Source organism: Papaver somniferum, chromosome 10 (genome assembly GCF_003573695.1).
Source record: "Papaver somniferum cultivar HN1 chromosome 10, ASM357369v1, whole genome shotgun sequence".
NCBI lineage: Eukaryota > Viridiplantae > Streptophyta > Magnoliopsida > Ranunculales > Papaveraceae > Papaver > Papaver somniferum.
The window spans coordinates 38,212,271-38,236,594 of record NC_039367.1 but is presented as its reverse complement, the minus strand read 5'-3'; the positions used below and the strand labels follow the sequence as shown (position 1 = coordinate 38,236,594).

At 37.0% G+C, this 24,324-nt stretch overlaps 2 protein-coding genes, 1 non-coding gene and 1 pseudogene across 3 annotated transcripts; 1 reads left to right on the top strand and 3 right to left on the bottom strand.

The window, feature by feature from the left end:
• The first annotated feature begins 7,451 nt into the window (after window positions 1–7,451).
• LOC113318209 (glutathione gamma-glutamylcysteinyltransferase 1-like) lies at window positions 7,452–11,205 on the top strand. Its single transcript, XM_026566345.1, has 8 exons — window positions 7,452–7,790; window positions 8,269–8,425; window positions 8,495–8,733; window positions 8,930–9,093; window positions 9,603–9,654; window positions 9,834–10,061; window positions 10,155–10,649; window positions 10,756–11,205. Exons 1-8 carry the CDS (start codon window positions 7,503–7,505, stop codon window positions 10,849–10,851), a joined length of 1,719 nt encoding a protein of 572 aa, XP_026422130.1. The 5' UTR covers window positions 7,452–7,502; the 3' UTR covers window positions 10,852–11,205.
• A 133-nt stretch (window positions 11,206–11,338) lies between these two features.
• On the bottom strand, window positions 11,339–18,260 carry LOC113315545 (annotated as a pseudogene).
• Window positions 15,284–15,361, bottom strand: LOC113319851. The gene has a single exon (XR_003345830.1). It is a non-coding gene; the product is annotated as a small nucleolar RNA snoR28 (small nucleolar RNA).
• Window positions 18,261–18,670: 410 nt separating the features above from the next.
• LOC113317558 (ankyrin repeat domain-containing protein 13C-like) lies at window positions 18,671–22,602 on the bottom strand. The gene is made up of 2 exons (XM_026565711.1): window positions 20,277–22,602; window positions 18,671–19,480 (listed from the first exon to the last, which is right to left on the bottom strand). The coding sequence occupies exons 1-2, from the start codon at window positions 21,870–21,872 to the stop codon at window positions 19,094–19,096; spliced, it is 1,983 nt and encodes a 660-aa protein (XP_026421496.1). The 5' UTR covers window positions 21,873–22,602; the 3' UTR covers window positions 18,671–19,093.
• Window positions 22,603–24,324: the final 1,722 nt, after the last annotated feature.

Below are 24,324 nucleotides of genomic sequence, written 5' to 3'. Positions count from 1 at the left end.
GTTAAATGAGTATCTGCTACAAAGCCAGTCAGATTTGGGGATTTTGATATCTATTTGGTATCAGTGTATAAGGATGTTTATACTTGTTGATTAGGTAATGAAGAGCCCAATAACTTATTTTTCTATGAAGCCTGGTTGTTCTTGGTAAATTGATTCACATATGGGGATTTCATTTTTGGTTAATTAGATGAGGCAATCTGACAGTGGCTATTTAAGAAGCTCGCTCGCAATTTGTTCGACAAAATGTCTCTAAAAGACACTGTTAGTTGAAATTGTTTATGTGAATGTATTCATAATTTTTTTTTTAGCAGATACGAAATAAGTACCGGATAACTAAGCTCTTCATTTGATATGATTTTGGCGGTGATAATGAGGTGTTGGTGGCGGAAGTGGGAGCGGTGGGAACAGTGATGAAGAAAAAACAGGTGGTGGTGAAAGTAAGTCTTTCAAGTAACACGTGCCACTCATTAAGTTGACTGACGGTGTTAACTAATATTAATTAATTTTAAAAAGAATATTTTCGTAATAGTCAAGAAGGTCAACTACGGTCCTGGGACCCAAACTCTAATATTAAACTTTATAGGACCCAAACGCAACTCTGATCATAAAGTTGGGACCCAAAATCAAAATATTCCTTTCATTTACTACAGATCCTTTTAGATTCATATTGTTTTCCCTTGTACTCTACTTAGCATGTGAACCCAAGTGTTTTGTTTTAACTGTGGACAGGATCTAGTGACTGGATGAGTCAAGAGGAATCCAGAGAAGAATGCAGTAACGCTAGGGTGTGTTAGTTTTAATATACCACCAAATGACGAATTTGGTACAATACTAAATGATAAAAATTATGATTACCGATGAAATCATGGATAGGAATATGGAGCTATGTGTTGGATACTTCGGGATATTTTTCCTGGGATATGATTGAATGGCCACAACAATAACTGGTGCACCTGGAAGATAAATGATTTTTTTTCTTTGTTGTTTTGAATACGAATGAAACAAGTAGACTTTGTTGGTGAACTTGAGGTTGAGGATGTTTATTGTATAGTTGTAAGTTGAATTCACGTTTATTTTAATAAAATGAGTATATTTGTTACGGGAATGCTATTCTACATCCCAGTCCGCGCCCCAGTCTACGCCCAAGCTGATGTGGCGTGATGATGTGTATCATATCACGTGAAAGTCATTCTCTCACCTAGTCATATATTAATCCTTTTGTTTTTTCGCTATTTTTTTCTCTTCCCCGACTCCTCCTTGATAGAAGTATGGAGAACATATGAACTTGAAATCAAGAGGAAGAATAAAAGAAGTCCTAAGTGCAATTGTATAGTGTAGCTATTCTTCGATACATGTTGATCCTGATTAGCTTATTTACTAAAGTTGAAATTATAAGTGTCCATTAACCAAAACAAACAGGTTAAACGTTGATTATCTGCTTAAGGGATCTGATGTTCTCATATAGCTTCAACCGTAAAACAATCGTCTCAAATTCAATCAAGAGAAGAATACTTGAACATGAGGAAGAGAAGAAGATAACAAAAGGTTAAGATAATTCTCTTCTGAGAAAGGGGAAGTTAAAAAGATAGACCACCTCCAATTTCATCTTTTCGCTGGTTTTGCTGTAAATTTTCACAAACCCACCTCCAATTTTCATCTTTTACATCAAACCCACATTTTGAATCTCCATTTAAACCCTTAAAACCAGATGTTACTAAACTATTGATTAGCCCTAAATCTATTGGTTAGCCCTAAATTTAATTGAAACAATCTTTGCCATGGAAACTTAATTGGATTTAGAGTAGTAATAATCTTTCGATTTGAATCTAGTGCCTACAATTTGTCACTAACTATGTTTTCTCCCTTGATATAAAACGAAGATGATTTTCATGATTTTTCAAGTATTTGGAGAGAAGAGAATGAAGTTTTACACAAAAATAAATACAAAAAAAAGGAAAGAGAAAAAAGAAGAAATTTTCATCAAATATCTGGCAGTAAAACAAGGGATTCACGTGAGTTGGTGACAGATAAGCTCACCACGTCATCGTGGGCGTAGACTAGGGAGGTATATGGGGTGCAGAATAGCATTTCCGTGTTTGTTAACCAAATTCCATATTGTGGCTTGTCTCGGTTAATCTGAAAATAATTATAATAAAAAAATATTAATGAAAAAAAATCCATATTGACTCAGCTAAATCCGATTAGTATGGATTCAGCTGATTCTTAAAATATATATTTCGACAAACTGGGTTAGTCGATTAATTTGACAAATGATATCTGTGGTTACTATTTTACAATAGCAGTCCGTCCTTTAAGAAATAGTGCACAGAAAATATGACGGGCTTTAGGACGGACCGAATGCGTCCTATAATCCCATGTTTTACAGAATCAGTCTGTCCTAAAATTTGTATTCTGGACTAGTGTATGAAGTTCTACCCCCTCGAGTCCGAGAAAGGGTTGGCAGATATCCCTGGCATGCGCTTTATAATGTGAAGCCTAAAGACACAACAACAGAATTACGACAACGGTGGTAGAAAGGTGGTCGCCGACGACACACACATTCCATTTTATGGATTTTGAAATTGGTAAGCTTGTTTAACTTAACTTAAATTATATTTTTTAAATAAATAATCAAAAGAATCAATCATAGTTGATATTATACTTGTAATAGGAATTACGACCCTTGATTTGTATTTTATTTGTGGGATCCCAAGTGGAATGGGAGATGCCAAGTATTACTTCACAAGGTGAGCCAACCACGATCCCCATTGATTCCCAAGCTATGGAACATGATTATCCTTACTACAATGTCACTGCTAGTGAGGAAGAGTTGCGGAACCAACTGAATGATTTGTATTGGATGAATCATCAAATGGAGGCTATACACTTGAATGTATGTCGGAAATGGCACGAGGACACAATGTTTGGATTGAGTCCAACTGTAAATGATGATGGGCGTTCACCGTCTACCAATTCCACCAGGAGCACCAGATCATTGCACAAAGTGATAATACAGTGGTGGGAGAAATACAAGTACGACAGAGTTCTTCACCACATGTACGACACAATACTTCACCAGAAATTGTGCATGTATCTCAACCTCAAGTATTTCGGCTAGATCCTAGGCGCATTTCATCATCATTCTCTCCCTACAACCCAAATGATTGCTATAATGTTACACCACCACAACAACAACAACAAACATCTTATATGCTTGGAGGGCCGAGTGCTTTCCAATCACCTAATGTTGTTCAACCATCTTTATCTCTTTATGGAAATTTATTTAATATGTTGGCAAGTGAGGATATCCCAGGTCTATCCCCAGGTCTTGGAGAATTCTTGACTCCAGAAAATAACAATGGGAGAGCTAGCGATGAGCGTCGTTAGAGAGATTGTTTGTAATTTTTAATTCTGCTACATTTGTAATTTTAGTTTAAAAAGTACGACGGTCTGAATCAAATGAAATTACATGTTTAAAATTAAGCATTTTACATTAGCTTCACTGAATTACGACGGACTACATTAGCTTCACTGATGAGAAGTACTTGGTGGAACAACAACTACAAAGAAGGGGTTGAAACTGTTCAACACCTTAAGGATTTCGAAACATTTTTCGAAAGGAAAAGCCACATTTTTCCATCTTCGCCATTCATCCAAAGATCTTGTTACCATCTCAGCATCAGTTTCACCTCTGAGTCTATATCGATTGGCTTGTATGGTTAAAGCTACAAACCCACTTACTTCTTTCTTAGTTGTATGAAAGCGATTTTCTATGTCGCATATAACACGACGACTCGGATTACGGGTGCAGAACCCGTCGTGAATAACCGCCCAAAAATTCACCCATGGATAGTTTGCTGAAGCAAGCTGAGTAAATAAAAAAAACATAGTTTTTGCAAATAGATTCATCTTCTTCTTTAGTGTACGGAGCGCGCCGAACTAACAAGGGCTGAGACATGTTCAAGAATTGAAAAATTGTTGAAGTTGAAGAATTTTTTTAAGCTCAGAGAAGAAGAGTAAAGAAGACTAGATGTGTGAATGTGAATTTGGAGTTGAAATTGAGAGGAATTATAGAACTCAAAAATTATAGCCGTTAGATCACAAGAGTTCTAAGCCGTCCAGATTCAGCCGTTGGCGCTTTTATGAAAAACACGGCGCATGAAGGAAAGACTCTGGCGTGTGAAGTAACAACTGGCGTTGCAAGGACAAGCGCCAGCGTTTTTGGCTCAAGCGCCAACGTTGGTTCCAAGCTCTCCCGGTCTTATATCACGCGTGCGCTACATGTTCCATCTCACTCAACAAACCAACAAATTTGTTGGTTTGTACATCCATTTTTCATGTTTGTTGAGTCCATAGTGGAAGCAAAATCAACAAACTTCAAGTTTGTTGAGTCTATATGAACTGCTCTTACTAGTACGTATGGCACACAAGCCTTTACGTTTGAAGGACAATCTGCATTTTTTAGTATTTCCTCAAACAAATGCTCGTGTACCAAATCTTACAAGGAGACCTTGAGAACAATTTCATAAGTTTCAACAATTGCAAGATATTTAACATTCTTTGCGCTAGCATTTTTGTCACCAAAAACGAGTACACAACACAAATAAAACCCTATCAAACAAACTACATGCTCATCATCAATTTTTGTTGTTCTCCTTTTCTTCTTCATAATTTCTATTATTGTCTCCATAATCTTCTTCTTGCTCACTGCCGTTGAATTTTGTATAATATGTTTTCATCCAATTTATTTAAATTAAACCTTTCTATCAACTTCTGACCTTTTCTACTTCCAATCCTTTTCATTCCAATTATACCAGCAAACTTTGCCGGTGCAGACTCTGTAAAGTTTTCTCCAAATTTAAATGAACATGGTACCTCACAATCTCTATCAAAGCAGTTTAAAAGCTTCACAACCCCATGTTTGTTAGTTGTTAGTTGTCATTTGTTTCATTTTCTTTTGAGCAGCAACATCATATTCATCGTAATACAACATGACAAGATTACCGCAAGGCGCTTTCTTAAGATACCTTTCATCTCTCTCAGGTAGTCCTATTGGTTTTATTTCTTTCACCAAATCCTGAACTGCATTGAATGAGTGTCTTAACTTTCCTGTACACATCACACAACAAAACAACAAGAATCAGTAAGTTGTGTACTTATCAAATACACTCTTTTTAATTGCAAAATCAAAAGCATGGTACAAAGAATGTGTATCTACCAAGTACACAAACTGAATCATGCTATAATGTGTTGTGCAACTTAATCTTAAACATTCTACAAGGTGTAACTTTAACTTACACATGCATATGAAGATGTAACTTTGATTTACACAACCAATTTTTTGATGTGTAACTATTAGTTACACAAGCTAAACACAACCTAAGGCAAGTCAGTGGTGAGATTTTTAATGTGTGGTGTAACTTATAGTTACATAGGCTCATTTATATGTGTAAATATAAGTTACACAATCAATATACAAACCACAATACAATCAGTGGTGAGATTTTGAATGTGTAACTTAAAGTTACACATGCTCAATTTCTATAGTTACAAAAGCAAAATTTACAACCATAACATGAGATCATAACAAGCAAAATTCAGTTCATGACATCATCACAAGCAAAATTCAGAAGCAAAAATCACAAATCAATAACATTATATCATCACAAAACATATGCTCCAATAGTAAATGGCATCTTAAAGGGAAAATTAGTTGATTGAATCATAATACCTATTAATGCAGGATCTTCTTCAGGGTCATTCCTTTTTCCTCTCGCCATTTGATTATCGCCTGAATCTGAATCTGCAGTGGAAATTGTAAGAAAATCAAATTAGTTGATTTTAATTCAACTTAGATTTTCTAGGGTTTTAAAACCGTCGCCAATCAAAGTAAATCATACCAGAAATGAATGTGAACCTCAATGAGTTGTTCTTCTGGTTTTTCGGCTAGAAGACTGAATCTGCAGTTGAGATAAACTCCAATCGATTCAAAGGAGAATTCAATTTTATGCACAAACGATCAGTCAGAATCTGTTATGTTTGTTTAAATCTCAATACTGTTTTATCAAACCCTAGTTCAGGAATTTTTGAATCAACACGAATTAATCAGTAACAACATGAATCAAAACTAACATATTCAAATTAAAACATACATATTGTTTCATCATCAGACTATTTCCTCTCATACTCAGTAAGGCCAAGCACTATGGTGCAAGGCTTCCTTTTCGTATCCCTCAAATAAAAGGAAGGGATACAGGTCACAAGGCAGCTCCACTATGGTGCCCTTTTATCCCTTCCCTACATGATACGGAAACTAAGTTTCTGTGTGAATAGTGTCATACGGAAACTGATTTTCCTTTTTTTTCCCAATTCTTTTTTCCGTTGGAATATATTTGTTTAGGTAAAGAAAGATAATTTATAGTAAAAAAAGGAGATATAATAGGTAAAAAATAGATATTATAGGTAAAAAAGGAGTTTTAGTAAAAAAAAAAGAGTGAAAAAGAAAGTTTTAGGGTAAAACTAAAAAAAAACAAATACGAAAACTCAGTTACCGTCAAAAATGCTACGCTACGGAAACTGAGTATCCGTTTCAACTTCTTTACGGATATTGAGTTTCCGTAAAGCAGAAATTTTGACGGAAACTGAGTATCCGTCTCATTTCCCTTCCCTACTACTCGGATCAGATGTGATCCACCTAGTAGGGAAGGGATTTCCCTACTTTTGTAGGGATATGGGAGACCATAGTGGTTGCCAATTTGGATTTTTCACTACAAATGAGGGATAGGGAAGGAAAATGGGGCAGCATAGTGCTTGGCCTAACAACAACGATTTAGGGTTTGAATCTGAAACTGAAAAGCGTGTTTCGATATGTTGTTGTGATTTAGGGTTTAGCAATTCAAAATACGATGAATAGTTTTGATCTCGATCTGTGTTTTGCAACCGAATTTCAGCAAGATCTTTTGATTTTTTTCGTTTAGTTTTTCGATCTACTTCTGTTTCTGGTGAGAGTGAGATTTGTTTTCTCTCTCCTGGAAATGAAATAATGGCGTCTGAACGAGAAAAAGGTAGGTTAGGACTCATATATACTTGAGGCTAATATAGTCATTTCAACTTTAATTAAATTTATTTTTAATTCGGGACCTGGTTTTAAAACTCTTTTAATTAGGGATCTCATATTATGAGTTATCCAGGGGCGTGGTCCAGCCCTAATTTTCCCTTAATAAAATTGGCTTGTGTATTTATCGGTTTGTATTTTGGTGTAAATCGACTTTTAGGTTTTCCTAATTACTGGCAAAGCACCTAGGCCACGACTTTAGAGGTTTTGAACTTTTGTTTTACTGTAAAGTAATCGAGTGTCACCATCGGATTCCACTTTCTTGATACATCCACCGGTCTATAAATACAAAGAGAGCGAGATAATATCAACTCAGATTCTCTCCTTTACCCACGCTCACATCACGATATACTAATTGAAGCAACGTTTTATCGGTATTAATAAGTTAATGGTTTCTCGGTCATTAACCACAGCCTATCTTACGCTCCAAAGAAAATTAAAATCAACAGCCTATCCTACGACCTTGTATCCTCCTCCTAGGACTTCACAGAGACAGAGTGTCGTTAGAGAGAAGAAGAAAAACAATTTGTATTTTGAAAATAATAACAGGGGAAAACAAACAAGAAATATTGAAGTCAGAGCAAACAAGAATTCTGCAACAATGGCCATGGCTGGTTTGTACAGAAGAGTTCTTCCTTCTCCGCCTGCAATTGAATTTGCTTCTACTGAAGGGAAGGTGATTGATTTTACTTTATACCCTTTTCCTTCTTTCCTTTTATCTTTTTGGATTCTTTTTAGAAGATCCTAGGGTTTGTAGCTGTGTTTGATAAAAAAAAATTGAATTTGACTTTAAGGGTTGGAAGCGGAAAGCCTTAATTTTTCATGAAATAATTATCCATCACAAGTCACTTGGAATCATTCTAGTATTACGCTACATTGATGTAATAATAACAATTGGATACTTCAAATTTTGTGAGTAGTTAATGTAATCATACTACATAAATATCATTCTTTAGGGAGTGTAGGTGTAGAAACCCTAAACAGTACATGTTTCAACTGTGTCAATCTAAAGCTCAAAATGTTATGGATGGTAATGTTTGGAGAGTTTAGATTTTGCTTATAAATATTTTTTTTAAGGTAGGTTCATTTTCGACAACATTCATGTCAGAGTTTCTTTAAACTTTTAACACAGTTTTTATGTTTGGGATTGACAGGAACTTTTCAGTGAAGCCCTTCAAAGTGGAAATATGGAAGGATTTTTCAAGTTAATTTCTTACTTCCAGACGCAGTCGGAACCTGCATATTGCGGATTAGCCAGTATTTCAATGGTCTTGAATGCCCTTGCAATTGATCCACGAAGAAAATGGAAAGGTGATTTACATTGTTAAATATTTCTAAGACATTGATTTTCTAGGTGTTAACAAGTGTGATTTCTCACAGGACCTTGGAGGTGGTTCGACGAATCCATGTTGGATTGCTGTGAACCTTTAGAGAAGGTCAAAGCTGAAGGAATCACATTTAGTAAAGTTGTATGTTTAGCTCACTGTGCTGGAGCAGAAGTTAAAGCTTTTCGCACAAATAAAAGCTCAATCGATGATTTTCGCAAATATCTCATGACATGTACTTCATCCGAAGATTCCCATCTGGTTACATCATACCACAGAGGACCTTTGAAACAGGTAACTGAGCCGATTTCCATCTACTTGTTAGATCAATGTGTTTTCCACTTAGTTCAAAGTTTACACTAATTCGTTGCATTTAGTCTCTTTGTATCCAAATATTGGTGGTATCTTAGTAACTATCACGTTCTTGATGTACTCGATCTACATGCTAAACGGTAAGAATTGTGAGTGGTTTGGTTATGTTTGTATTCAGACAGGGTCGGGCCATTTTTCACCTATTGGTGGGTACCATGCTGCAAGAGACTTGGCACTGATTTTAGATACTGCTCGTTTTAAGTATCCTCCTCACTGGGTTCCGGTTACACTTCTTTGGGAGGCCATGAATACTATTGATGAAGCAACGGGGCATCATCGAGGGTATGAACTTCTTTCTGCTGTACATCGAAAACTCATATGTCACCAATTGCATGATGAAAAAATGGATGTCCCAAATGCTAAGATGTCGGAACACTTCCATAGTATATGGAGTACCAGTCTAGAGCTTTGGGTAATTCGAGTCTACATTTAAGAAATGGTTGAAAAGTATTTCAAGGCTATTTGAGCTTTGTTATATACTTAGATAAGTTGCTCTTGTAAATGCGCCAATGTGGTATCCGTGTGGGATTCATTTAAGGCTCCAATCCTTGTGAAGTCAATCTCCCACCATAAAGCTTGTACAAAAACCATCCCATTCTAAGCTTCCAATTCCCTCAACCACCTAATAAGATCTTGAAAGCTAGAAAGTTATGGTATTTCAGGCACCTATTTTAACCTCTCATTTCCACTTATTTGTTTGAATTTATTAGTTGCTTTTTACTTTTTGATTATGCTTTTCTACTTTTTGTTTGGACCTGGGTTATTAATTGAATTCGTTATTTGTGTTTTAGGTTCATGCTTATCTCAAGGCGTTTGAGGACACCATCTTTGCTTTATACCTTGGTATGGTTTGACGGTTCTCTTTCTTCTTTAATATTTGTGAATAAGCTTTGGTATGGTTAGATGGTTATCTTTCTTTTTTATACCTTGGTACGGTTTGATGGTTCTCTTTCTTCTTTAATATTTGTGCACGCTTTTACAATTGTTTGATAAACTTGTTGTGATTGTATTGCTTCATGCAGAGCTGTAAAAACGGGAGTTGGAATGATACTGCAAAGTACTTGATGCGGGATGTTCATGACTTTTTGCAATCCGTCGCTGTGACGGATGTTCAGAAAGTTCTCTCAGTTGTAGTTACATCACTTCCTGCCAAATTTACAGAGTTCATCAAGTGGGTGGCAGAAGTGCGGAGACAAGAAGATGCGGGTTCAAGTTTAAGCGAAGAAGAAAAAGAAAGACTTGCAATAAAGGTTTTCAGTAATTTCTGTTTTCTCTAGCTCTTTTTATAATTTGCTTTATGACTAACTTATAAACGTTATAAAGCTACATTTGTTGAGTTTCAGGAGGAGGTATTGAAACAAGTTCGGGAAACTGAACTATTTAAACATGTGGTTGAGAGTCCATGTTGTAGGAGCATTCCATCTTGGAACGACAAAGACACCTTGCCTGAGCTCGCAGCTATGGTCTGTTCCCAAGGAGCGGAAATTCTGTCAGGAAAATTAGGTTCCTCAAACGGGTTCTGTTGCAAGGATACATGTGTATCATTAACAACTGACGGCGACACACCTATTACCGTGGTCTGTGGGACAGTCGTTACTGGTAATAGTCAACAAGGGGTCGATATGTTGGTCCCTTACTCTGAAACAAATCTGTGTGGTTGCCATGTTTCTGGTCCATGTAAATCTAACACGATGCACCCAGTATGCAGTGACATTCTTACTGCACTATTACTTGCATTGCCTCCTCATACATGGTCCGGTATAAAGGATGAAAAGCTTTTACAAGAGATCTATAATCTAGTCTCAATAGATAACCTCCCCCGGTTGCTTCAAGATGAGGTGATTTGCTCTATGACGTGTTTTTTTTCCACATGCTTCGTAGTGAAGTCATTGAATCATTTCAAAAAATCATGAAGTGTTATAATTGTTTCGACATCCATGTCAGGTCCTGAACTTGCGGGAGCAGCTGCATTCCCTGAAGATATGCCAAGATAAAGAGGGAGAACATGATGATCTAGGTGTGCCTTCTCTCTGTCCATAGTACTTTTGTGTTTCATCTTTATTTTCTTTTTGTTCTTGGCCTTTACCATCCAACTTTCAGGAGAAACAGTTAGTATCCACTGTAAGCTGTAAATAATGAAGCACCAAAACAGAGCTAAACAAAGAGAAACCTAGATAAAGTGCCATCTGAAGCTTTTTTATACCTGTATTCTAGTTTCTTTACTCTTTTTTCCCTCTTTCCCCTCGTACAGTTGTTTCGTAAAAAGAAACTATTTGTAAACTATGAGGGGATTTTATAGCCAGGCTGAATTAATTGCACATTCTTTTAGATGCTTGAAATTTTCTCATAGTATATTACACGTTCTTTGAATGTCTAAATAGTGTTTTACCGGTATTAAACGACTGAAAGGCTATTTGGCTGTGTTGGTGCCCAGCTTGTTGCTAGGATGCCAACTGCTCCATTGTAAGCCTTTTTCCTTGAATATATCTTTTTCCTTTTAGAATTTATGTTAACAAAAAGTCTAAACAAATTGGTTACACTTTAACTCTTCATAAATAAATTTGATCTCAAATACACAATGAATAGGCTATCAGTAACAAAATCAAATAAATCAACCGACAGAAAAAACGCATCCAGAAAGGAGAAGAGTCCAAGGAAAAAAATCAACTAAAGGTACTTGGTCAACCAAGGTAGCTCCGAGCAGTCTTTTAGTGCAAATGCCACATCATCACTGCCAAATCAAACAGTGAATGGTCTTATACTCCGAAGCTGTCAAGATGTGTGATAAATTGCAGAAATCAATTGTTGCGGATCAACAGGTTTCACAGCTGGAATTAACTAACCTTGGAAAATTGAGCGGTAATTTTTGCAACCTATGCCGAGCTCCTGCCTCGCATATAATGATTCTGCATTCACCAAGTTTACACCTGCGAAAGTACTCGATCAGATTTAAATTTAGGAGATTGGTAAGATCCTGCAGTAAATATAACTTTTGCCGACAGTAAAACATGCTTTTACCCAATTTTTAACAGTGTATCGTATGCTGGGAACTCTTCCTTGTTGCTTCCACAAAGAGAAAACACATTAGCTGCCAACTGCACCAAGAGAGTACAAGAACAAAAAGGTCAACATCAACCAAGCATCTCAACAAGTTTGTTCTCGAAAACAAGTTGGAGAAATATGTTTTGTTTTTTCTACTGCTGGTATTTCATTCTATCCAAAGAATTCCCATTTCAGATCCGCAGGTGAGATTTTCACCTCATTCAGGAATTGGTATCATCACGATCGCCCACATCAACCTACTGACTCATGCTAGAAGTATCTAGTCAAATTGTGATTGATTAAAAAATTACAGGACTTATTTCAACTAAGAAAATGAAGAACTGGAAGAGACTGTTTGAGAATAACCTTTTCAAAAGTAGTCTCGCCCATTCCACTTTTGTAGAGCTCGTGCACCAGAGCCACCAGAAAGATTTTACTTAGTTTAGAACAGCTTTTAATCATCTGGAAAAAGGATAATGAAGCCAAACCTATGTCAGTTGAAAGATCAACAAACTAATAATTTTCCGAGAAATTGAACATTGTTTCTATTTTCTTTATCAGTGATGATGGTTAAATTATTTACAAGGGACCTGCATGAATGGATCAAGTAAAGAGGAATGAAAGATTCTTTTTGTCAGATTTTCTAAAGCACGGTAAGAGTAATTATTATTCAGCTCAGTGTGACTGGTTCTATGAGTTGTTTCAGAACCAGTAAATTCTTCGACACTGCATTCGTGCTTACATTTTTTCTTGAAGGTTTAGTTACACAAATACAATGTCCATAATTAAGTTAAAGTCACCTGAATATGAGGTGCCTGAAACATTTCTTGTATGGCTGCTTCCACCTCAGCCATTCCAATATGGTTTTTTCCTGCAAAGTATAGAAAAGCATAGCCGTTCAAAATCTCATGAAGTAGTTGTACTTCCAAAATGAGTAAACCCTCACATTAGAGCAAACACAGGATCCCAATACCTCTTTTTCGAACTACTAGGGTTTGTTAATGAGTAGATATTATTTCTTTATTAGAAAAAAGGTAGGGAACTTAATATGTCTACGGGACCTTGTATGTACCTGCGTAAACCCCTACCCTAGAGCAAATACAGGATACAGTACCTCTTTTTCTAACTACTTAACAGAAAAAAGGAGGTAGGACACTTAATATGTCTATGAGGCCTTGTATGTACCCGAGGATGAGAAGTCCGCGGTGGATGATGATTTTTTAATTTTATAATCTGCGATTTCAGCAGCTCGCCTACATATTTCCAGCACGACGGGCATCTCCTGAAATTGCTGCCACCTGGAATACACACAGTTTAGTAATGTGAAATCTGAACACCTGGATTCCAGAGGAACAAACAACTACTACCTCCGTCTCCAAAAGATAGGCAAGTTTGTGTGTAAATTTACACATAAACCTGCCTATCTTTTAGAGACGGAGGGAGTATATATTATGTTTGGACTGCAGGAAATAAAAATATGTTCATGTATGACACAAAATTTGTTAAGATGAAGATACCCAAAGAACCCACACCTTCCTCGAAGCAAATTCTACAGCTTGTTTATCAAATGCTTCTATTCCTTCAATGCGGCTTGAAATGATTTCTCGAAGTTGCTGGTAAGTATAGGGGCTAAAACAAAGCCGTTGGATTCCCATGCGACTTGAAATAAGGGGTAGCAGTTTCTCAGGAAGATCCATGGTGTTTGCTATCCCTGGACCTGAATTATCAACAAAAGAAACATATTAAGATTTAGGTAAATTCGGAAATAAACAGGTCATTAAGCTTAGGAGCACAAATCAAAATTTACATGTTACCTATTACCACCAATTTGGAATGTGGTTTAGTCGGCCAATCAAGGATATTATATAGAACCTGTTATCATGGTATATGGTTAAGAATGCATAACTTCTTCCATATATGAGAACAGACCACTAAATTTTTGAAACAAAGATTTCCCTTCACAATAAATAATTGGTAGCAGATCTTCTCCCTGTAAAACCCTAACTTTGAATGTCGTTTGGCATTTACTAGGTCAAACAAAACAAAAACTATCTCTTTTTCAAAGCTTCGTGTCTGGCTGTCTAAAAGCATCACGAACTGCCACCCGTGGAATTAAAATACTCTCCTACTCAAAAATACTTCCTAGAGAACTAAATGTAAATATAAACACAATAAACTGCAACAATTACCGACTGATTCCTTGTTACAAGAAGATCAAGCTCGTCGATTAGTAAAACACAGGGTTGACTGTTGCGGACTTTATTATCATCTGAAAATTTCTCATTCAGCAAGGAAAGAGCCTTTTTCCAACTGACCCTGTGCCCAGTTCCTGAAACAGTGAAATAATAGTACTCTAATCATATCCAGTTATCCACTGATTCTGTTGCTCAAGACTCTTTACCAGTTTCTATAAGAAACACACTACAATTTGAAAGGCCAGGTATATATCAGGTTATATTTTCTCAGATCAAGGACAAATATTAACCTTTGTTATATACCTTTGACAGGAAGCTGAAGGGGAATCTAATTAATGGCAGTCTAGATTTAGGCTACAGCATCAGCCAACAACTATAGCTTGCTGTTTCGCAGGACAATCAGATTAGCTCAGCAAATCTAGGCCCTGGATACTCAAACCCCCTGATGTGAGAGTTTGTCTTAGTAGCCACATCATCCCGATGCTGGCTCAACAGGTCAGTCAGGTCCAGTTTCAAACTCCTGAATAAGTCATAGTACTGTATATGATAGCTTACCTTGCCAGTTCCAGGAACACCATGGATGTACAAGCAGTGTCCCCGACACTGACCATTGCTGACAGCGCCTTTAACAAATTCAATTATCTCCTCCATTTCTCTGGCATAAAGCAAATTTCTTTTGTTAAAATCCATATTATAGATGGAGATACATGGAAACCCTGAAATGACATACTTATTCCTACAGGGAGGAGATTTAGGTAGTGTTGCCAACAACAATGTCGCTTCTGCTTTTTCGATCTCAGTCTGCCTGTGGCCTTTCACATGCTCTAAGATCTTTTTTGTCCCTATTTTGTGAAGACCAAAGAACTTCCCACCTTGTGCGTTCTGCACAGATGAAGGATACAACCATATGAGTGGTCCCCAAGCAGAAGAGGAAATGTATAAAGATGAGAACTAGAAAAAAAGGGGAAAAGAAAAATCCTACTGCAGCAAATCCATGACCCGATGATTGCCCACTTGCCGAAAAATTAAGCTTCTTCCGTGCACTCTTTAAGTTTTCTTCAGGGTAAGATATTGAATCACTACAAGATTCCCAGTCTTCATCTTTCACAGCTTCTTTATCATCCTGGCAGATGTGGTATAGGTTTAAGCTCACAATAGAATAACATCTTCCATTTAACTAACCACTCTATTAATGCTAAGCTGTCAATTTAAATGCTTACCTCTTCCTCATTGTCAATATCTGCAAGGCGCTTGAAACTCTGCCGCTGGATATCATATTCCTATTCACAAAGAAAGACGTCATCTCCTTCATTATTGGCTTCAGAAAATTCTTTACAGTTCATTACAGAGCAATGCCTAAGAATAGATTCCATCTGCGTGCATTGACAGGGTAATGGTGAGGAATATGAAAATGATCCAATTAGATGCAACATGAAACACTACAGTATTTAAAGTTATTTAACAAATATGAACCGTGACCCCGATGATATATCTAGGGGTTTGTGCAAAACAAGTATCGTCATTTCACTCCGTCAGAATCAAGGGCACATGAATGTTCATTCCCTTTTTTTGCTGAGCAAAGATATACATGTCTAACCTCTTAGTGGCTATACAGACTAAAAGGTGACGGCAATAATATAACTTCCACTTAGAAGCATACATAAAAGACAGGATAACTTCTATCAGCAAAGAGTCACCTACCTCAATGTCCGGAAAATCATTAGTGCGATAAAGCTCCCTGCGGAGATTATGTGGCTGCCTTCCAACTGCAGTCTCTTCAGGAATCACATACCATCGGCCTCTAAACCAATAACTAACATCTGGTTCCTTCCATAAGCTGGTTTAATTTCAAAATTAATGAACTGAATAATGTATAACATTGTAAAAGCTGTATTTTCAAGTCTCACCTTTCAATATGTACAGCCCATAGGTCACTAGAAAGAAGCTTCTCCCTTGCCGTTCTTCTTCGCTTTTTCCCTTTTGGTGGTTCAGGAAGGTCAGCTTTCTTCCCCTCTTTCCTAGCCTCACAAAATTCACGAATCCAATCCCCATCTGGAATCTCCTTCAATGGAGGTCTAAGACATTTAAGATGAAAACCACCCAAGCAATCGTCACACTCAATCATCAGATTTCTACCAGACTTAAAGCAAAAGAAACATTCTTCAACCTCAGGATCATCATTATCAGAATTAGCACCTTCTCTCCTCTTCACATAAACTCTTACCTTTTTTCTCTGTTGGTTTCTTACAAACCGTAGCTCTTGTTTTTTCTAGATGAATTTGCAGCTTTCTCAGATTTTTTCCTTTTCTTTAACTTAGGAAGATCAAGTGAAGCTGGGGCATACAAATCTTTCGCTAAAGCTTTTGCCCTCTTTGGCGAGACAGATTTTGATCCAACAAGACCATTTTCTTTTTGAACTGAAAAAAAAAAGTTAAAAAAGAAAAAACCGTTGCTCAAAATAGGGCACAAAAATTACATAACTTACCGACATCATTGTTCTTAAAATTGGATACAGTCTAAAGTCTATAATTAATAACTCTAGTTTATCATGACTAGCAAAGACGCATGCACGATGTGCTTGCTGTTCTGTTTCGAAATTAACCTCATATTGAATAATTTTTCATCTATAACCAAACCTGATGTTCTCTTATATATTTGCTAGCCGCAATAGTGTGTGAAGCACGAAAGAGTTAACTCAAGTGTCCGAGGCAAAACCCATGTATGCTTTACTTTGACATGGAAAGTCAATGACGATGGAAAAAAAACACCTAAAACATGTAATCCTTGAGTTATATCCCCATTGTTTATATATACAGCATTGTAGCTGATATGACAATGCACTTATCTGTTTTAAATTTCCCAGTACTTGATTCTTTTTAACTACCCCTCACTTCTTTCATTTCCAACTCTAATTTTATTTTATTTTGCACAATACAACTATATTCATGGGCTTGATCGCTTTCAATTATAGGCACTAAACTTCCCTCTGCGCTATCAAAAATATGGATCGCCTTTTGCAGAGTGATGATAATTCATCGATTTCAACATTGTCTAGATGTCTAGATGGTCCAAATGGGACGCGACCTCAACTTCCTGTATGGTTTATATCTCACCCCATTTGTCCATCTATATATTGCTACGTCATTTGAATGGTGTTTACGACAACATTGTATTTAGGTGAGCAACACCAATTTGTCACCCCATTTTCTCTAGGAGACCAAGAGGAGGAGTTTGAGCATAGCGATATGGACGTCCAGAAGGCTTGGTCAATGAAAATCTATTTTACTCGGAACTCTAGCCAAGTGGACAGGAAGTGCTTAATATTACAGACAAGATATTTGTCTAGCTATAAGCCTCTTAGCATGAATATAACTATATATAAATAAGCCAAAAAGAGGTGAACAGATTTTTCTTTATTCAGCATAGATGAAAGCTATAATGTTTGAGGACATGATTGTGCACTAATAGAAGTCGAAATATCAATCGGGCAAAGCTAGCTACTGAGCTATCATTTGTATTCTGTATATGTAATCTAACTTTCAGTGACATTTTAATTTCCTAATTCAGATACACACATCCACCATGACCAAAAAATTGTTAATAAAAACTAATACTAACTTGGAAACTTTGTCTCTTGGGAATTTCTACAAACAGTGACTGCATTACCAAGTAACAGAAATTGAAACTCATAAATCAATTCAAAATACGTCAAGTGATAGTTTATTGGTGAAGTCAAATTGAACAGAAATATCAATACATACTTACTGAACTAAAGAACTTCAATTACCAAGACAACGACTTGAATTTGATGTTTGAAACCTAATCTTTATAGATTCAATCATGTAAGATGATCAAGAAACCAACCTCCTGGTACTGAATCTGTAATGGTCACGAATTCTAATATGCAAATTCGTTAGATTAGGAAGAGAGCTAATGTCGTAAAGGACTTTAATGCTTCTCCTAAGCAAAGATTTTTTTGTTTGATAGTTTTGTAAGATTCTTTTTTCTCCTAAGTTAATATTTAGAACGTTTGTATTCTAGAATTTTCAAGTTCCATGTAAAAAAGATGCTCCGGTCGAAATTCTACCTTTACGTAAGATTATCCAACAACGTTGTCGATTTTTACTAAAATGAAATCAGAAATTAGGGTAAGTATAAGTGATTACCGGATGCCCTTCGAGAACGCAGCGGATATGGGCTTTCCTCTGCCATTTAAGAACTGATGAATAACAACTTCGATAGTAAGAAGATAATAACAGCAGAATGATGGTGAAGAGAAGTGAGGGTTTAATGAGATTTGAGAGAAACGGCGGGAAATGGAGAAAAGAAAAGAAAGAAAGTGAAGATGTTTTGATGAAAGATTCACGGAAATGGATCCAGTTATTTTATTTCCGCCCAATATGCACATCCGGGAAACTAATCTGGGAATATATCTCCAAAATATTTATTAGCCGATAAAGAATGAAAATGATATGATGCTGTCCACCACGGGTGGTAATTCTCCAAAACAATTTTCATAATGCCTGAGCGTCCGAAAAGAGCAAGAATAAGTAGGGGATGAAATGACACAGTACAGTAGAACTGTTATTTGACATTGATGAAGGAATAAAAGGGTAATGTTCTTTGGACTGTAAAATGTAGCCATACAACTTTTATTTGAACTCTTGCTAACAGTTGATTTTTCAAATATGCCTCCGACACAAAGAAGCAAAAAAGAATCCAAATTGCAAGACATAACCGTAGCTAATCGACATAGATTACACAGATAAATCAGTTCAAAGAAATATCAGAACCTCCAATGAAGAAAAAATGAGAGAAGAAAAATGATATTCCTCTCTATTTCACAACATATCACATACAACAGTAGTACAAAGAAGAGAGACGCGGATCCTCCTATTTACGTAGCACCTAACAATCATCCAACTTTATCCTTCCCCCACATCTTCCAAGGAAGTCAATGAATCAGATTTTATAGATGAGCGAGCCTTGTAACTCTTCCTCATACCGATACGTATCTCTAAAAAGGTAAAGTACAAAATGAAATCCTACCCTAATGTTCCAACATCATCACTCACGTATTGGCTGCCCTCGGTGCTTTTAGCAGACAACTGTCTCTTACCCTTTTTGCTCCTAGCCTTCTTGGCCTTCATCCGACGCTTTTTTTCGTTGGCATCAACCCATGTGTAGTCGGATGGTATGTGAAAAGGATCAACCTCTTCCTTATGGCACCTGCTTTCGTTGTCACTAGAGTGCCCCCCACGGCCTCCCTTCATCCAAGAAATCCATGAAGTTGATCCCTCTGAGTCTTTGGCTCTGGCATCCTGGAAATTCGGACTTGACATAGGCGTCGAGAACTCCTCAACTGGTTGAAGCTCTTCAAATTTTGTGAAAGTTACAATAACCCTAATAGTTGGAACTATAGGAATGGCAATCTGAAATGAACAAAAGCAAACATACATTATATACACTGGAAGGCTGTGAATGTTTAACTATTAAACCTATTTTGTGTTCAACCAAAAAGTACTTGAGAAATGGAAAACAAACACATAAATCTCAACTTAGTTTCATCCCAACTTTTTTTGATTGATCAATTCTGACTAACCTCATTCTTCCCTTCCCATAAAGAGCTCTTAGCCTTTTGCTAGGTGAAACTTCTAACATAATTTGGACATAAAATATGAATGCACCGCTTCAATCCTTCTCAAGGAGTGAACAAGCAAGCAAGAAGATTTGCAAACTTTGAACTCACTTAATTGCACAAGCTAGTTTCCATACCAGATACCCAACTAATGCACTTAGGACAGAAACATTTTCTTCTTGTGTTTTAACATTGAGTACTTGTGGCATGGCTGAACCTAGGACGCTGAAAAACTCTGGCTCAGAGATTCATGGATGATCCATCAGAATGAGACATAAATCACTAGCCAGTCTTGTATGTCCAAGCAATATAATCTACATGGAGGCGGTACGTAGCCTAAAAAGCTAGTTAATTTATTAACTGCTATACACATGCCAGAGAATAAATGGCTGTTACGTTTAGAAACCCCATGCAACTAACGCGGGGAAACAAACACAAATCAATAAAATGGTCAAATAATTATGCTCTTTATCTTCAGAATATGGGAAACACATTTCTTTGAAGAAATGTAACAGCATACCAACAGAAAGAAGAGTCAACATAATAGTAAAAGACAACAGCCAAGTTGTAAGAAGAGAAGCTGAGATTACCTTGACAGGGAATGTGCCATGTGGTAGTTTGGTGGTCAAAAGCTCTCTAAGTCTCCTAACAGCCTTAACCTTGTTTGCTAAGATGTCGAGTAATGGCAAGAGCTCTTCTGTTTTTAAAGGAAAGTCAGGCGTCAACCACAAAACCGGTCTCAAACCCTTTTTGTACTCACTCTCACTCTTGGACTCGCCTGTGGTACCACTCTTTTTTTTCTTTTTGCTTGTTTTCTCTTTTCCCTTCTTAACGTCCCCTGAATCATCTTTATGCAAATCAGACGATGACCTCTGATAGTCAGGCCTTTTCTGGTTACCTTCCTCTGGAGCCAGTTTGGAGAACTTCTTCAGAATCTTGGAGTCATCGGGGTCATCAACCCCATTTTTTGAACCCTTCTTTTTCCAGTCAAACCAACTCTTCTTCTCCTTAGTAATGCTATTGGGTTCACAATTTTCATTTGAACCTCCAGCACCATTTTCCTGAGCCTCACATGTGCCGTGCTCCTCATCCTCACCCAAACCATCTGAATTACCCATCCTGAGTGCGGAATCTAATTGTTTCCTTTCCTCAGCTGTTAATACATCGTCAAACTCATCATTATCAGCACCACCCATTGTCCTCTCTTCATTTTCTGCCGCAAACAGTTCTTCATCGGTCATTGCACCAGGGACACGTCTTGATTTTACACTTACCATCACATGAAGCATATCATAAACCTTCGCCTTCCAACTCCCAACCATCTCGGTCCTCTCCTGCCGGCGCCAATTTATATGGGGAATCAGCTCCGCTTGTGTAACATCAATCCCAGGCCTGTACATGTTAGTCTGAGACATCAAAGCTACCTCATGTGCAACCTCAGCTTCTGTGGGTCGATTCCCAGCTCCTTCTAGAGCATTTGTAATTTCTTTCTCCTTGTGTGCAAGAACAATCAAAGAACCAGGAGGTACAGATACATTCCCATCATCTGAACTATAACCTTCTCCAAGAAAGAGAAATGTTTGATCTGATCGTTGAATCCGGAACCCATCAAAACCAGCAAGGGTCATATCAGCACGTAGATTAGAACCACGTTTCCAGATGCGGTATGTATCTGATGGAGCAATTCGACCAATAAAGGGAATGACAGAACTCTCAAAATGAAAAGTTATCTCCATGTAAAAATCACGAATCCGAGCTGCAGATGATACAATTCGTGGAAGACGACGACACCATTTTTCCCAGGCAAGAGGCTGATAATGCCGTGCAATGATCATTGCAATCGAATCCTCGCGGGCGCAAACAGCTTCTTGAAGAGCACTCCAACCATTTTCATTCTGTAAACTCCAATCAGCACCAGCACACATCAAAATCTCTGCAGAAATCGCATCACGAAGACGGACAGCAAGGTGAAGTGGAGTCTCACGGCCAGGAACATCACGCCGATCTATAGAAGCTGAAACAAGATCTGCTTGGGTCTCAGCTGCCATAGATTCAGCTTCAGTAGTAACCTCATCAGCCTTAGGTAAACGAGGTAGCGAAGAAACAATTCTCTTAAGTGAAACATAATCACGGCGAGCAACTGCAAAGTGAACAGAACTATGGCAATACTTGGACAAATCTTCCATAGTAAAATTTCTGTACTCCTTCTATTACTACTCTATAGATTCCCCTTCATTGCCAAAATTGAGCTCTAAAAAGAACCTAAAAATCCCCAAATTTTGCAATTCCTCTTGCAGTACTCACTTTCACTTAACCCTAAATCTACTCCATTCTAAAATTCAAGCCTTGTCAGCAAGAAAACACTTATAGAATCTTAAAACAACCTCTCTATTTAATACCCTTTTTTTTCTCAGTAAACAAAAAAAAAAAAAGAAGGAAACTATCCGAATCACCTGAACCACCAGAAATTATCAAATTAATGCCTTCCCCCTTTATTCAATCAATTTTTATTTTATTTTTACTTGGATTGATTTTACTAAGAAAACAAGATCTTCAGTGAATTTCTGTGAACAAACCCTAAAAAGAATCAAAACTTGAAGAGAACTTTAAAAAAATGAAAGGTTTACCTCAAGAAAACCGATCTATCTTAGAAATTAGCAGAAGGAGTCGTTTACTCTTCTCACTCAACTAGGTCAAGATTAGTGAGTTATGAATCGGTTTAAGAAATTCTGGGTATTAAATGTTGACAGAAGAAGAAGAAGAATAGAAATGACTCAAACTTGATCCCACTACTCATGACCACCATTAACAACAACTTCTTCTGCTACTTTTCTTTGACTTTTTCTTTTGTTTATTACATTTTCACAGACATATTATTATAATGCCCTTTCATTTTGGTGTTTATTACTGCTACAGGATTAACGGAATAACGGGGTTTAAGAAAAGAAAGAAAGAGAAATAATAATGTTCGTCTCGTCTCGTTAGCAAATCAGAGAGGTCACGTGAAGAGACATTACACGTGCTACTGCTACTACTCCAGCGTTTTTGTTTAATTAATATTCTTCCAAATTGCTGGATTTTAAGACCTGCCAACGCATCACGCGTTAAACTTTCTCTATATCCAGCTCCAAACTTCATCCTAGGGCCATCAAACCCCATTTCTTTTTCATATTATTATCCCCTCCCAAAGGCTGCTGTTTTGAGAAGTCGCCTAACTACCAAAGCTAGCAGCCATGAGAGAAAGAACACACACTTGTTAGCCCAACCTGGTTTCAGTTTCTTGGGATGACTCGATCTTATCAGTGATTCAATAGCTTTCCATTGATCTGACTAGCCAACAGGTAGAAATTCGACAATGCGGCTACTCAAAGTTCTTCCACAGGTTAATTGGAAATTTACATCCGGTTCTAAGACAGTGTATGAACAATGATCCGCTTTTTCTGGTGATCCCACAATGTAGTTAGAGGATCTCCATGGTCGAATCCGATGATGATGATCATTACTTACTGGTAAGGTACTGTGCAGTGTGCACTGCTGGAAAGATGATGGAGATAAATAATGTACAACACATGCATCACAAAAATAAATATGTATAAAATAAGGTATATGGTCGGTGCGTACACATTCGACAAAGATGATACTTAAATCTAACAAAAGAAGAAGGCCTAGATTGTCGGATACATGTGGTAGAGGCGTTCTTAGTAAATGTATATTACTCCCTCCTTTACACTACTATATGACCTGCTTATTTTAAAATTCAAACGAATTTTTCTAAAACTACTCTTTAGATTGATTATTGTTGATATAAAAATAATATATAAGTTGATATCCACATTTATATTCGTTACGTAGATGTTTTAAAATGTTTTTCATTAATATAAAATCGTGATATAATTTTAGAGATAAATTATTTCTAAATTTTACTAGTTATTATTGATAAGGGTATCATTTAAAAAAAAATATCTAATAATACTCTAATAGTGGGACGGAGGGAGTAGCTTGTTTTCTTAAGGAAAAAAAACTACAGTGTGTGGCACCGGTTATAGATGACAGATCGGCGACGTATATCATTGTTACACGATGACAAATAAGAGTTGATTTCAAAAATAAACATATTATAGGTAAAATGACATATCACAACATGACATGCTTTTAGCAGGAAAAAAATCATGACACGGGGAGGTTTTAAATCTGAGAATTCGAGATGTGAGAAACTACCTAAGTAATATTATTTTTGTGGAGTTTTCGGACAGTTGATGCGTCAATGTCCAACGTCCGTCTCTTTTTCGGATCTTTGAAGAGGGTAAGATAGAGTCAGAAAAAGAATTCTTTGCATGAGGAATAACCAAATGTTAAAATGAAATTAGAGATTTCTTTAAGCCAAAAATTGGGATGAATCATTCTTCTTCTCATGGGTTTGATCGTCGGAACCCTAACTCCGGCAGCTTATCATCTTCCGAGTATCTCGGCGGAAGTTTGAGAAGTGGGATTGACTTGGTAGTACGACCATTAGACTCTACGAGTTCTCTTTCTTTTCCTGCGACAAACTCGAGCAACCTAACTATCCATGAACATCCATCAATTACTAACCTAATCAAAGCTTAACACCCATCAGCATTGCTTCCACTATACCTGAAC